Source organism: Oncorhynchus gorbuscha, linkage group LG11 (genome assembly GCF_021184085.1).
Source record: "Oncorhynchus gorbuscha isolate QuinsamMale2020 ecotype Even-year linkage group LG11, OgorEven_v1.0, whole genome shotgun sequence".
Lineage (NCBI taxonomy): Eukaryota > Metazoa > Chordata > Actinopteri > Salmoniformes > Salmonidae > Oncorhynchus > Oncorhynchus gorbuscha.
Genome location: NC_060183.1, coordinates 45970269 through 45985509, shown reverse-complemented (window position 1 = coordinate 45985509; position 15241 = coordinate 45970269). Strand labels below are relative to the sequence as shown.

General features: G+C 44.6%; 1 protein-coding gene across 2 annotated transcripts in view; it reads right to left on the bottom strand.

Moving 5' to 3' along the window:
• Positions 1-1620: 1620 nt before the first annotated feature.
• The window catches only part of LOC124047838 (armadillo repeat protein deleted in velo-cardio-facial syndrome-like), a 24619-nt gene continuing 10998 nt past the window's right edge, over positions 1621-15241 (bottom strand). Inside the window, exons 3-17 of one of the 2 annotated variants that reach the window (XM_046368156.1) lie at positions 14388-15010; positions 12877-13355; positions 12601-12784; positions 12307-12424; positions 11959-12127; positions 11774-11791; positions 11328-11399; positions 4096-4223; positions 3679-3829; positions 3257-3449; positions 3024-3135; positions 2773-2860; positions 2586-2662; positions 2368-2486; positions 1621-2278 (exon numbers count right to left, since the gene is read on the bottom strand). In XM_046368156.1, coding sequence (XP_046224112.1) covers positions 2394-2486; positions 2586-2662; positions 2773-2860; positions 3024-3135; positions 3257-3449; positions 3679-3829; positions 4096-4223; positions 11328-11399; positions 11774-11791; positions 11959-12127; positions 12307-12424; positions 12601-12784; positions 12877-13355; positions 14388-15010 — 2505 coding nt within the window. In that variant the 3' untranslated portion in view covers positions 1621-2278; positions 2368-2393. Of the gene's footprint in view, positions 2279-2367; positions 2487-2585; positions 2663-2741; positions 2861-3023; positions 3136-3256; positions 3450-3678; positions 3830-4095; positions 4224-11327; positions 11400-11773; positions 11792-11958; positions 12128-12306; positions 12425-12600; positions 12785-12876; positions 13356-14387; positions 15011-15241 lie in introns of those variants that run through there. The other variant, XR_006841134.1, reaches the window with a different exon arrangement.

The following is a 15241-nucleotide window of genomic DNA, read 5'->3' as shown; positions in this document are numbered from 1 at the left end:
AATACAGTGTTTACCTTATAGCAAAGCTGGTCAAGCCTCTCCTTGTGATGTTTGGTCTTCTTCTCGCTGCGCACCGCCTGGTACCATTTCAAACTGTTCTGGTAGCGGCGGGTGAGGTAGGCCGGAGTGGTGCATCGGAACTGGGACTCAGAAGGAGACTCAGAATCCTCGTCGTCGGAGCTGGAGCTAAGCAACTGCAAATCCCTGACAGAGCGGGATAGGGAGGCACCATCTCCTCCGCCTCCCCTGTCCTCACCTCCAGCAGCCTGCACCTTAGCAAGGGATCTGTGTGAGTGGATACTGTCTAGGGGGCTATGGTCTGCAGAGGGGGGCTGCTTGCGTGATGGTGGTCTGGGTGTCACAGATCTAACCAACTGACTACCAGGGAGGGTTCTCTGCCTGGTGAGCTGCTCTAAGTCTGGCCTCACTGGGATAAAACGGAGGGTGGCCTCAGGATGTTTAAACTTCACTCTTTTATCAGTCAGGTTGGGGGAAGGGTTGGGGACGGGTCGTTTTATTGGACGAGGTCTACAGTGGCGCCTGCCAATAGGGAGGGCTATTGTGTATTTGAGCAAAGGCTTGTCATAAGGTTCTCCTTTCCAGGTCTCTTGCACTGGCATCCAAATCTTGGTCTTGGCTGAGAGAGTGGGTTGAGGTAGGGGGTACTTTCTACTGAGACCTGGTGGGGGGAGGGCAGTGGTCTGAGCATTCTGAGGAAGGGGCATAGCCCCTTCTCCTGCAAGACTGTGAACTGGGAATGCTGGATAAAGAGATTTAAATGCCAGAAGAGATATATGTCAAAATAGACATCTAGCTACTGTATTAAGTTAGATTGTCTCGCTAGCTAATAGTCTTCTAAATTCTTTAAAATCCTCACCAGCTAAATGTGAACTTTCCCTCACATTGTCTCCTCCCTCCTCCTGGAACCTACAGTAAGAAAAAGCAGTGCTTTTCTTAAACTTCTTCCAGCATTATTAGTTAGCCAACTTTTATTTTTGAATTTATGAAACACTGCATTCAAGATTCAAGCTTTAGCTAACGTTAGCTAGCTAGCGCAGTTCAGATAACTTAGGTTAGCTCAAGTTAGCTAACTTAACTACACGAGATTGATTAATACCAATCAAGCCAATTTTGGGTGGCCGGTCATGTGTTGCTAGCAAGCTGTCAGTGTTAGCAAAACTGATGCTCTGAACTGGAGTACGTGTATTCAAACGTACCTTTTTTTCTCCTTCTTTAGCCGGACCTGGGTATATTTTGGTTTCATCTTGTAACAAATATGACATTCATTGACAAAAGTAAACAAAGGAGTGACATCATTAACGGCAGAATTCTTTAAAAAATGCATTATGCTCGAGCAGCTTTTCCAACTTGCTGCACACTTCATTTCATGTTTCTGTTCTCGTTCCAAGCACAGCAACCATATACAGTATAAATATATGGAGCTGTCCAGTGCTGAAAGTAAAAGGACTATAGCACAGCACCCAAGCAGCATGCTGCGTGAATGATACATTTCCCAACATACATGTTGAATAAACCCCTCGCCCTTGTCCTAACAGAAAGACGAGAAGAACAGAAAATACAGTATAAATGAAGTCCATATAACGTTGAGAAATTGTATGAGAAATTATGGATTTTATTTGCTAACATTATCAATTTAACATCGCGATGCAAGAACAAACACTGCATAAAGCAAAGTCATCGAGTCAGCTCCTTAATAAATGGCACTATTACTTAGTATATTATTATATGGAGGTATCCATTGTATTTGTGGTGACAAGATAATGTTCACAACTGTTAATAAATAACATGAATATTACAATATAAATGCCTTAATTTAGAATATTAACAATATTTTATTACACATGTACAATCCCATTTCCAACTAGTCTCTCACATAAAACGGATGCACACCTTGCAGGAGTAAAACAATACAACATGTTAATTCTAGAGTAGGGCAGGTCAGGTAAATAAAACCAAAATGTTTTGACAAATCCTAACTTCCTGGCCTACATTCAGCTGTGTCACTCCACTCATCCCTCTGTCCAGTATGTGCACGTTTATTTATTTTCTAAGTAGGAGAGGCTCTGATCAACACCAGTCAGAGTTTCACATTGAAAATGTAAATGCCAGTCCATATTCACTCTATTCTTATTTACTGAGAATAAACCATGTTGTCCTAAATGGTGAGTTGACCGACAGAATGTCCATCTAAAGGATAAACACCACAATGACCTCCACAAATGTTGACGTTTCACTTCCTCTTTTACCAGCACATCTCCTGCAAAAAAAAGAAAAAAGACAAAGGACATGCATCACACCGACGTGTAAAACATCATTCCTAAAATAGTTCAGTGAAATAGGATTTACCTGCACTACAATCCCTTCTACCAGTCTCAGACCCAGGAGTCGAGGGGTGGAGGTTTGCGCTCCACCAGGCCCACTGCAGGCCTTCCAGCCCGGATGAAGTGCTTCCTCTCTGGGATACTCTACAACAAAATGTGAGTGTGTGTTAAGTTAAATGTGAGTCCCCATTGAAGAACTCCTGGCCGTAGGTATAGTAAGGCGCTCTGCACATTGTTACTGACCTGGAGAGGCTCTCTCTCCATCATGTGGCCTGGCCCATCACCCACTCTGTCCCCTTGCTCCACAGTGGAGTATCCATCTGTGGGAAAGACAGAGAGAATACAATAAACAAAGGCCATTTTACATTCAAATGACAAACAAGGAATAGGCACACCCACACTTATGCTGAAGCTACAGTCTCATGGTGACCTTGATTTTTCTCCATCAGAGGCAGTGTGATGTCATCATAGCCTGACTTTCCGCTCTTGTGTTTTTTGGGCATTCCACTAGTTGTTGGCTGAGAGTAAAAAAAGAGAGAACACACAGTATGCCATTAGGAACTAATGTTGTCCCATACAGTGCTCAAGTTACAAATCAATAACATAGTTGTGTTTGTGCCACCCTTTTGGACTGTGTAGTGAATGGGGAATTACAGCCTTCTACAGCATGCCATGCCATACCTTAAAGTGGCTCTTGTTCCAGCCTCCCTTGTAGAGACTGTTTCTTAGGTCCTTGTAAGCCCACACTGTCTGCAGGACATGAGATGCTGCTTTGGTCTCTCGCCCAGATTGGCTAGCAAAGAAACAACAGAATTAACCAGAGCCAGCATAAAGGAGAAAGCACGGCACTGTGGACTGAGCATCTAGCCAATTGAAACCAACACCATATAAGATATTATGCTATGAAAATCTACCTTGTCTTGTTGATGGCTACCAGTTTCTGGATGGCGTGGCCCTGTATGAGACCTCGGGCGTTCTCAGGGCTGTCTGAGATGATCTCATGGATAGTGTTCAGAATGGCCACCACTGTGTCCCCTTCCAGGTTCTTGGCTGGCCTCTGTTGACCACAGGGCAGGTTACTGACCAGGTCCCTCATGGCATAACTCCCTGTGGGGAAAATAAAATGGTCAAATCATGTGTGTGTGTGTGTGTGTGTGTGTGTGTGTGTGTGTGTGTGTGTGTGTGTGTGTGTGTGTGTGTGTGTGTGTGTGTGTGTGTGTGTGTGTGTGTGTGTGTGTGTGTGTGTGTGTGTGTGTGTGTGTGTGTGTGTGTGTGTGTGTGTGTGTGTGTGCGCGCGTGTGCGTGTGTGCGCATGCGTGCGTGCACGTCTATGTACCTATGAGGTCTTTGTTGCGGCGATCTATGGCCAGGTTGCGGAGAGCAATAGCTACAGCCCGGACCACTTTATCACCATCCGAACGCAGTAGCTCCACCAGGACAGGCAGACCTTTCTCCTTCCTCACTGTGGCCCGGATGTAACTGGACCACTTTGAGCAAAGGCACAGAGAGAGAGAATAATAGAAGGGTGTAATGTATGACATTTTGTAAAGTCCTATTGTGCTACTTATGATTATTAATACATACTCATACTTTTATACACATTATTGTTTTTCAACCACAATTCCATCACACTTAATCAACCCTTCACACAGAGAGCAAGAGGGAGAGAGAGAAAGAGAAAGGGGATGAGAAACAAACAGTCTGTTCTCCCACAGCCTCAGATCAACTGCTTCTACGATTGCCCTTCACTCACAGCCCAGTGTCCTGCAGCGAGGTTCTGCAGCGCTCCGGCTGCTGCCTCCAGGGTGTTGTGGTTCTGACTGCAAGTGAGGAGAGACAGGTACAGCCTCACAACCTCTGGCTGGTAAAGCAGCTCCAGACCTACAGAGAGGGAGAGAGGGAGGGAGAGAGTGAGGGAGGGAACGAGGGAACGAGAGAGAGAGAAGCACAGAGAACTCTCAGATACATTGGAACTGGTATGATGAGACAGTGGTTTTCAAGGCACCAGTCAACAGAAGGTTGGATCAGTAACCAGCACATACAGTTAAGCACTTAAAAAGCTCATTTCAGACTTCATAGTGAAACACAGATGAGATAGAAACGGATTACTTGTCCCATACTGTTTGTTTTATGTAGTAGAGTATACATTTTCAGACAGCTTGGAGTTTTGTGGCCAAAGTGAGAAGACTCTAAGCTGGACAATATGAAAAATGCAGTGCAGTTTCCTATGAAACTTTTTGTTTTTTAATTCTTCACATTTTCAAACAGTCCATCTATATTTTCCAACGGAGCTATACATTTGGGTGAGGTTTTTTTCTCCCCGGAGTAGCCTCGTTTCATTGCCAAAAATGTAAATGTCAAGGGCCTCCCGGGTGGCGCAGTGGCCTAAGGCTGTGCCACCAGAGACCCTGGGTTCGAGCCCAGGCTCTGTCACGACCGGGAGGCCCATGAGGCGGCAAACAATTGGCCTAGCGTCGTCCGGATTAGGGAGGGTTTGGCCGGCAGGGATATCCTTGTCTCATTGCACACTAGTGACTCCTGTGGCGAGCCGGGCACAGTGCACGCTGACCAGGTTGCTAGGTGTACGGTGTTTCCTCTGACACATTGGTGTGGCTTGCTTCCGGGTTGGATGTGCCCTGTGTTAAGAAGCAGTGCGGCTTGGTTGGGTTGTGTTTCGGAGGACGCATATCTCTCAACCTTCGCCTCTCCCGAGACCGTGCGGAAGCTGTAGCGATGAGACAAGACAGTAACTACAACAATTGGATACCACGAAATTGGGCAAAAAAATTATGTCAATGTCAAATACAGGTAGCCTAGTCAAATAATTAACATCCAACATCCAATTACTCTCACGGGAATTCCACTAATGGTCCATATGTAGCCAAACGACACTGCTGCTCATTCTGTTGGCTTGAAAATTGATAAATGGTTCAGAAAAAGTAATGCCAGAGTCCATAGAGACACATACCAGCTCTACTGGTAGTACTGCTACTAGCACTCTACTGTCGATGACACAAGCTGTAATTTTACATTTGTTGTTAGGCCAGCTAGCATGGACACTGACAGCTACTGCTCCCTTACCCGGGAAAGCACGAACAACATCGAAGAGGCGCAAAGATGGTGAGAACTACGTTGATTGGGAGTAGTGCCTTTCCTCAGCCACAGTGTGTTATACTTGCAAAAGTACTATCTCACAACTCGACGAAACCTTCACTCTTGCGCAGACATTTAGAAACAAAACACTCCAATTTGAAAAATAAGCCTCAAGAGTTTTTTGAGACAGAATTAAGATTACTTTTGAGTATAAAAGCAACAGATACCATTAATAAGAATGCCTTCATCAAACAACACTGTTTCACGACGTATCAGTGACATGGCAGGATATGTTTTGAAACAACTACTGCTTCGCATACAAGCCAGTGAATTCTATGCATTACAGAGTCAACAGACGTGGCGGGCCTGGCACAGCTCCTGGTATATGTCTCTTACAGCTGGATGAGTCAACAGACGTGACGGGCCTGGCACAGCTCCTGGTATATGTCTCTTACAGCTGGATGAGTCAACAGACGTGGCGGAACTGGCACAGCTCCTGGTATATGTCTCTTACAGCTGGATGAGTCAACAGGTCCTGGCACAGCTCCTGGTATATGTCTGTTACAGCTGGATGAGTCAACAGGTCCTGGCACAGCTCCTGGTATATGTCTCTTACAGCTGGATGAGTCAACAGGTCCTGGCACAGCTCCTGGTATATGTCTCTTACAGCTGGATGAGTCAACAGGTCCTGGCACAGCTCCTGGTATATGTCTCTTACAGCTGGATGAGTCAACAGGTCCTGGCACAGCTCCTGGTATATGTCTGTTACAGCTGGATGAGTCAACAGGTCCTGGCACAGCTCCTGGTATATGTCTCTTACAGCTGGATGAGTCAACAGGTCCTGGCACAGCTCCTGGTATATGTCTCTTACAGCTGGATGAGTCAACAAGTCCTGGCACAGCTCCTGGTATATGTCTGTTACAGCTGGATGAGTCAACAGGTCCTGGCACAGCTCCTGGTATATGTCTCTTACAGCTGGATGAGTCAACATGTCCTGGCACAGCTCCTGGTATATGTCTCTTACAGCTGGATGAGTCAACAGGTCCTGGCACAGCTCCTGGTATATGTCTCTTACAGCTGGATGAGTCAACAGGTCCTGGCACAGCTCCTGGTATATGTCTCTTACAGCTGGATGAGTCAACAGGTCCTGGCACAGCTCCTGGTATATGTCTGTTACAGCTGGATGAGTCAACAGGTCCTGGCACAGCTCCTGGTATATGTCTCTTACAGCTGGATGAGTCAACAGGTCCTGACACAGCTCCTGGTATATGTCTCTTACAGCTGGATGAGTCAACAGGTCCTGGCACAGCTCCTGGTATATGTCTCTTACAGCTGGATGAGTCAACAGGTCCTGGTACAGCTCCTGGTATATGTCTCTTACAGCTGGATGAGTCAACAGGTCCTGGCACAGCTCCTGGTATATGTATCTTACAGCTGGATGAGTCAACAGGTCCTGGCACAGCTCCTGGTATATGTCTGTTACAGCTGGATGAGTCAACAGGTCCTGGTACAGCTCCTGGTATATGTCTGTTACAGCTGGATGAGTCAACAGGTCCTGGTACAGCTCCTGGTATATGTATCTTACAGCTGGATGAGTCAACAGGTCCTGGCACAGCTCCTGGTATATGTCTGTTACAGCTGGATGAGTCAACAGGTCCTGGTACAGCTCCTGGTATATGTCTGTTACAGCTGGATGAGTCAACAGGTCCTGGTACAGCTCCTGGTATATGTCTGTTACAGCTGGATGAGTCAACAGGTCCTGGTACAGCTCCTGGTATATGGCCGTTACATTTAGGGGGTGTCAATTAAGGAAGGCATCCTCTTCTGCAAACCACTAGAAACCAGGACAAGAGGAGAGGATATTTTTATAGTACTGGACAGCTTTGTGACATCAAATTGACTTTGGTGGTCAAGATGTGTTGGTATCTGTTCTGATGGCGCAAATGCCATGACAGGGAGACAATGTGGTAATGCGCGTCCAAGCAGTTGCTCCCGACGCCACTTGGACACACTGCAGCATCCACCGAGAGGCTCTTGCTGCCAAGGAAATACCTGACAGCTTGAAAGACGTTTTGGACACTACAGTGAACATGGTTAACTTTATTAAAGCAAGGCCCCTGAACTATTTTCCTCACTATGCAATGATATGAGCAGCGACCATGTAACGCTTTTACAACATACAGAAGTGCGCTGGTTATCGAGGGCCAAAGTATTGACACATTTTTTTGAATTGAGAGACGAGCTTAAAGTTTTCTTTACTGACCGTCAGTCTGACTGTTTGCATGATGATGAGTTTCTCACATGACTGGCCTATCTGGGTGATGTTTTTTCTCACCTGAATGATCTGAATCTAGGATTACAGGGACTCTCCACAACTATATTCAACGTGAGGGACAAAATTGAGGCTATGGTTAAGAAGTTGGAGCTCTTCTCTGTCTGCATTAACAAGGACAACACACAGGTCTTTCCATCATTGTATGATTTTTTTGTGTGCAAATGAACAAGGCTACGGACAATATCAAATGTGATATAGCGAAGCACCTGAGTGAGTTGGGTGCGCAATTACACAGGTACTTTCCCGAAACAGATGACACAAACAGCTGGATTTGTTACCTCTTTCAAGCCCTGCCTCCAGTCCACTTACCGATATCTGAACAAGAGAGCCTCATCGAAATTGCAACAAGCGGTTCTTGAATTTAATCAGAAGCCACTGCCAGATTTCTGGATTGGGCTGCACTCAGAGTATCCTGCGCAAATCGCGCTGTTAAGACACTGATGCCCTTTGCAACCACGTACCTATGTGAGAGTGGATTCTCGGCCCTCACTAGCATGAAAACTAAATACAGGCACAGACTGTGTGTGGAAAAAGACTGAGACTCTCTCCAATACAAACCAATATTGCAGCGTTATGTGCATCCTTTCTAGCACACCCTTCTCATTAACCTGTGGTGAGTTATTCACTATTTTCAATGAACAAATAAAGTTTTATATGTAAGATGGCTGAGAGGAAAATGATTGATTATTATTATATTATTATTTGTGCCCTCTTTGTCATTTTCCACGAGCCGGGTTGTGACAAACTCACACGCATTCTTATGTTTAATAAAACAACATTTGAGAGAGTGCTGACCCTGATGCTAGGGGGGGTACGCAGCTGGAGGTTGAATGTTTGAAGGGGTACGGGACTATAACAATTTCGGGAACCACTGCTCTAGAGAATATATGTAGGCTTACACAGTTAGGTTATGAAGCTCAAAATGATTATTGGCTTAGTATTTCAGAAAGACTACACAGTATAATGTACACAACATAGATAATACCCCCAATTAAAGCTCAGCCATGTTTGTGTGTGTACATTTTAGATATTCACACTGCTTTTATGTTGAAGGAATATTCTGCCTTTGCAAAAGGGATGTGGACTGTACATGACATTACAAATGCATGAAGAAAACAAAATGTATTTTCCAACTCCAAACTTTCACGCAAACACCCCAACTACATGTAAACATGGATCACTATTGCATTATTAACCAATGGGCGCTTCGGGCTCCAACTCTTAACAGCTCTCTGTGCGCTCTTGTCTGCTACAAACGGTACCACCACTCACTTCAACAATATTCACAGACTGTATTATTCTACCGGAGTGAGAGGCTTCTAGCTACACACACATCCCCAGTAGTCATGCTGGAGTATAGAAGGAATCCAAATGCTCAGGAATTCTCTCACAGGCCGCCCTCCAGAGGCTTTCCAATGATATTCAGCCAGCTGAAGCCGAAGATGCTGATAGGCTGCCTCTGGCTGGGAGACTTACGTGCTGTCTAATCCTGACCTAGGCATGTAACCTTCTTATCGCATTGATTGCAGCCGCAGGCAGGAGTGTGGGATGGCTCCACAGCCAGACACGCAGGTTCTGTGGAGGGTATACGATTTCCTACAGACGTATATAATACCTGACTGGCCACACAGGTCCATCGAGCAGTGCCCGTTCCCTGTGTCATCAGAAACCTTCTCACACAAATTCTGGCGGGCCACAACCAAACCTTCCCTCTAAACCTGTCTGGACTTCTACATCAAAAGACATCAACCATGCTCAGGGAATGATTTTGTCTGTATATGTATATTCATGTATCTGAGTATGTTCCAATGCCATATAGAAGAGAGTTGTAATAATCTAATCAGTTATACAACTCTCTTTTTTACTAAGGTATAATCTATTCAGTTATACAACTCTCTTTTTTACTAAGGTATAATCTAATCAGTTATACACTCTCTTTTTTTACTAAGGTATAATCTATTCAGTTATACAACTCTCTTTTTTACTAAGGTATAATCTATTCAGTTATACAACTCTCTTTTTTACTAAGGTATAATCTATTCAGTTATACAACTCTCTTTTTTACTAAGGTATAATCTATTCAGTTATACAACTCTCTTTTTTACTAAGGTATAATCTATTCAGTTATACAATTCTCTTTTTACTAAGGTATAATCTATTCAGTTATACAACTCTCTTTTTACTAAGGTATAATCTATTCAGTTATACAACTCTCTTTTTACTAAGGTATAATCTAATCAGTTATACAACTCTCTTTTTACTAAGGTATAATCTATTCAGTTATACAACTCTCTTTTTACTAAGGTATAATCTATTCAGTTATACAACTCTCTTTTTACTAAGGTATAATCTATTCAGTTATACAACTCTCTTTTTTACTAAGGTATAATCTATTCAGTTATACAACTCTCTTTTTTACTAAGGTATAATCTATTCAGTTATACAACTCTCTTTTTTTACTAAGGTATAATCTAATCAGTTATACAACTCTCTTTTTTACTAAGGTATAATCTATTCAGTTATACAACTCTCTTTTTTACTAAGGTATAATCTATTCAGTTATACAACTCTCTTTTTTACTAAGGTATAATCTATTCAGTTATACAACTCTCTTTTTACTAAGGTATAATCTAATCAGTTATACAACTCTCTTTTTTACTAAGGTATAATCTATTCAGTTATACAACTCTCTTTTTTACTAAGGTATAATCTATTCAGTTATACAACTCTCTTTTTTACTAAGGTATAATCTATTCAGTTATACAACTCTCTTTTTTACTAAGGTATAATCTATTCAGTTATACAACTCTCTTTTTTACTAAGGTATAATCTAATCAGTTATACAACTCTCTTTTTTTACTAAGGTATAATCTATTCAGTTATACAACTCTCTTTTTTTACTAAGGTATAATCTAATCAGTTATACAACTCTCTTTTTTACTAAGGTATAATCTAATCAGTTATACAACTCTCTTTTTTTACTAAGGTATAATCTTCTTTTGGAACTTCTGAATGTCAATGGCTAGTTTAGAATCCTGTCAATAGTCTGCGATATTACACATTATATTTGACATAAAAAAGGCAGCTATAGTGCCTTATCATCACATTGTGGCACAAAATGCATTCAATCGTCCCTTCATTTGATGCTGAATATAAGCTCTACTAGCTGTCTATACTGCTCCATCTCAAACACAGAAGTACAGTATTCACAGTATAAGTCTCTTGAGTTGCCACAGCATTCCCACCAAGCTATTGCATATTGTATTGTACTCATACAGTAACTGACACATGGTACGTTTGTATGGACCATGTAGTTCTGCCAAAACATTCAGACAACCTATTGTTATCTCTGAATGTTTCAAATACAATCCAACCACTTGAAGACAGTACAACACATTGGAAACTATTCTACATCATGCACGAATACCCTCTTTCCAAATGCCTAATGCCAAGGTTCAGGCTTTATACAACGTACGTCTTTGGAATGCATCTAGAAGTTACATAAATGCATGTCTTGAATCTTGACCAATCCACAGATCCCTAAAGATGTTCCATACCTTTCATTGGTTCTGTGCGTTTGGGTAAATCCAGAGTACCATATTTTTTATCACTTGGTCCATTTCTCCAGCCTAGACAAAACACACACACACACACGCAACCACGCAACCACGCACACACGCACACACACACACACACACACACACACACACACACACACACACACACACACACACACACACACACACACACACACACACACACACACACACACACACACACACAATAAATAGGAAAGATCAAAACATGCAAAGTGTATAGAGACATGGAATGTGTAGAAGTCTTTTCTAACAATGTGTCAGAAAACCCTAGGTCTTCCATTGAAGCTCAGGTCTTGAGGCAGACAAAAGGGCAAGCAACCATAGAGGTCCTGGTTTCTCATAGTTGACAGAACATTATTATGGATTTTCAGATTGTCAAATATCATTCATTCAGACAGACTTACTTTGACTGAACCACTCCTCTATTGAATGGGGATGGAAGGAAACAAGACAAAAGATAAATCAGGAAGACAGTATAGCAACACAGAGTACACACCAGAAATCCCACAATTCTACTGCGTATTACGTGTTGTGCAAACTGCTTGACAACCATTCATATTGCGCCATCATGAGGTCAGATTCAACTCACCCTTTGGCTTCTTCCCTCCAAAACAGTCTGCCTCCTTCTTTTTCTTCTGGTTCCCTCCTAACCCTGGCACCTGATTGGCCACGGGTTCCTGAAATCTCTCCGCCCCCGGCACCTCTTTGTGGACGTGGTAGGAGAGGTTTCTCAGGATGCAGACACAGTTCTCTACCGACTGAGAGAGAGGAGGATAAACAACACAAAGATGCTCATCACAGACAGCAGATGCATAGAATATAGGGAGGGTCTGACTTTCATTTGTGGTCCAGAATACTTTTGGTTAATGTATGATTCTCATTCTGGCTATAGTGTTTTCGTTGGGATTGACATGTGCTCAACTGTGTCTGCGTTCACCTTATTGTCGGTCTCCTTGTGTGCGACAGCTGACTGAAGGGCATGGAGGAGTGCGTCCACCAGCCCCTCACACTCCCTCAGTCTCTGCCGAGCCTCTGCCCCATCTGAGCTCACATTCCTGGGGGAACACAGCTCTATTAGTGGTGCGGATGAAGTTAGCATAGCACCGCTATCAGTATCTCATTTACCATTACGTCCAATTTAGAAACGTCCAATTTAGGGAGCAATGAACCCTGAAATAGTTCTTGTGTAAGGTTCCATGATCTTTTCGTCTATGTAGCTGCTATACTTTGCCTGAGACATCCTGAGGTGTTCTTGAACACGGTAGTCCACTCTGTCTCCTGGGGTCTGGAGTGCTCAGTAGGGTCTCTCCTCCAGCCAGAGTGTGGGATGATGACCTCATCAGTCAGTGTCTGGAGCCCGTGGTTGATGATCATCATCTTCAGAGGCTCATGGGAGGAGAGGTTCCACAGGGTCCCTATAGGTAAAAAGTATACGCAATTTGTCCGAATGCTATACACAAGGTGTTTGGGTAATCAGGGTGAATCTTTTGTCATAGGCTCACTGTACCTGTGACCAGCTCTCTGACCTCCATGTTACTGGACTTTCTCAGCAGTCTGACCAGGGCAGGGATGCCGTCACAGTTCTTGATGGCCACCTTGTTGTGGTGGTCTTTCCCATAGGAGATGTTCCTCAGGGCTCCACAGGCCTTGCGGTGGACCTCGGCTTTAGGGTGGTCCAGGAGGCCCACCAGTACTGGAACCCCCTTCAGCTGCCTGACGTCCTGCTTCATGTGGTCGTTCTCGTAGCACAGGTGCTGCAAGTAGGCGGCGGCGTTGGACTTGACCGGGTCCATGGGGTGGCTGAGCATGGTGATGACCTCCCTCAGGTTGGGGTCCCTCCAGCGGGGGTCCTTACGGATGCTGTCCAGGCTGACCATGCTGCAGCGCTTGTGTGGGAACTGTAGCATCTGGGCCCTGGACATGGCCTGGAAGAAGGAGGCGGGGTCTCCGTCCACCTGGGACATGAGGGCCTCCTCGTATCCCCCTCTGGAGAAATAGAGAGTGAAGGAGAGGTTAAGTGTGTGTTGGGGGGCTGAGACAAGGACAAGAGATGGGCCTATATGTAGAGACAGACAGAATGCACAGAAAGCACAGAAAGCAATTGGATGTGTTCTCTGAATAGTTGTGCAAACAGATGTTTCATCTGGACAGCTTGAGTTTCGGATTGATGGAGAGAAAGAGAGAGAGCATAAGACAGGCGTTGGAAGTGACGGGGCGCTAGATAGCTAAGTATCCTCTGTAAACAGCTCATTGACAGCTTACAAGCTGAGGAAAGTGCCGCTGTCAGTCAGTGATACAGGTGTAACCTCCTTATTTATTGACTGGTAACCTCCCCTGATTGTTATCACCTGCTCCTAAACTGCTGGCCATCTGTCTCGCCCCACCACACGGACTACAGCAGCCAGAAGCTCCCACTGAGGCTCAACGCTAATGGAACGCAATATACAGAAGTCCACTCGTGCAGTTTCAAGCCATACTGAGCTGTGTTGAGTCGTATAGTAGAATTGTCTAAGTCTCCTCTTTTCTTTTATTTTTCTTTTAAATGTGTCCATAAAAGCTACATAATCGGATTTTGAGGGTCGGTGTATGGTGAAGTGTACTCTATGGGGTTATCTCTTCACTGAAAACAGCATTTACGTGGTGAATGAAGACAATGATCGTGTACTGGACTGTTCCATTGGTCAGTAGCAAACAATACACAGAATGTGTCCTCCTTTTCAAATGACTACCTACACACTGCAAAAAAAATCAATGCCCTGTCTTGTCAAGGGTAAACTGATTTACAGAGAGGTTATTGATATTTGCGCGCCACACATTAGATTTCCTTTTTCTACTGTCCATTCTCTGAATGTAAATAACTCCTTTGAATGGGAATAATGGACTTGACTTTGAATCAATGGATTCCATCACCTTTCCATAGAGCTGACATAACAAGGTCACCAGTCTTTTTAGCTTGGATATGCTGCTAGGGAGTTCTACTGTTATGCATGTGCCGAACTAGCTAGTCCATATCCTAACCTGGTTCTGGACGGCTCCATCAGGAGCTCCATGGTAGTGATGGGTCTGAGATAGTGGATTCCCCCCAGGGTGGCGTAGCTGGAGGTGGGGTAGTCAGCCTTTACATCCTGGGCGTCCCCTGGTCCTTCCCCCTCGGTCTGGTTAGTCAGGCCCACCTGGCCGTAGTTGTCCCTGGGTAGGGGCAGGGTGTAGTGGCCTCCGGGCTGGGTCTGGTAGTTCCTTGAGGGCCAGTAGGTGTGGAGGGAGCTATGGTGGACACCTCCTCGAGACAGGCTGCCATACCCAGAACACATATCACCTCCAAGGCCAGGAAAGGGAGGGTCAGGGGGGGTGTAGATGCTGTTCTGCCTCTCAGGGATCTCTGTGTTGGGATCACGGTCTGTGTTGTTGTACGGAGGGGGGAGAGTGGTGATGGTAGCAGTGGTTGTGATAAGGGGGGTGAGGTACTCAGAGGAGTGTTGGACGTTGGTCAGGGGGCTGGGCTGCAGAGATTGGTTGTCTGGACACATGGGAACCTGGGTAACCGGGGGATGCTGTGGGGCTGGGGGAAGCTGTGGGGTGGGTGTGTCTGGGGTGTTCGGAGTGTCTGCCTGGTCATTCGCCAGTTCCACAGCCTTGGGTTCCTGTAGGGAGGAAGGCATATCGTTCATTTCAATACACCAGTCAGACTGCCCCAACTGTGGGATCTAATATTCCATCTCCATAAAAGCCTCAGCCAAGTCTATGAGACGCCATCCCAAAGCTGCACTCACTGCCTCAAATAACCACATCCACGTTTATCGATACTACCACCAAATCTACTACTAACTTTTTTTCCCCAACAGCAGAGAGCACAAAATGGCACAGTTTGATAA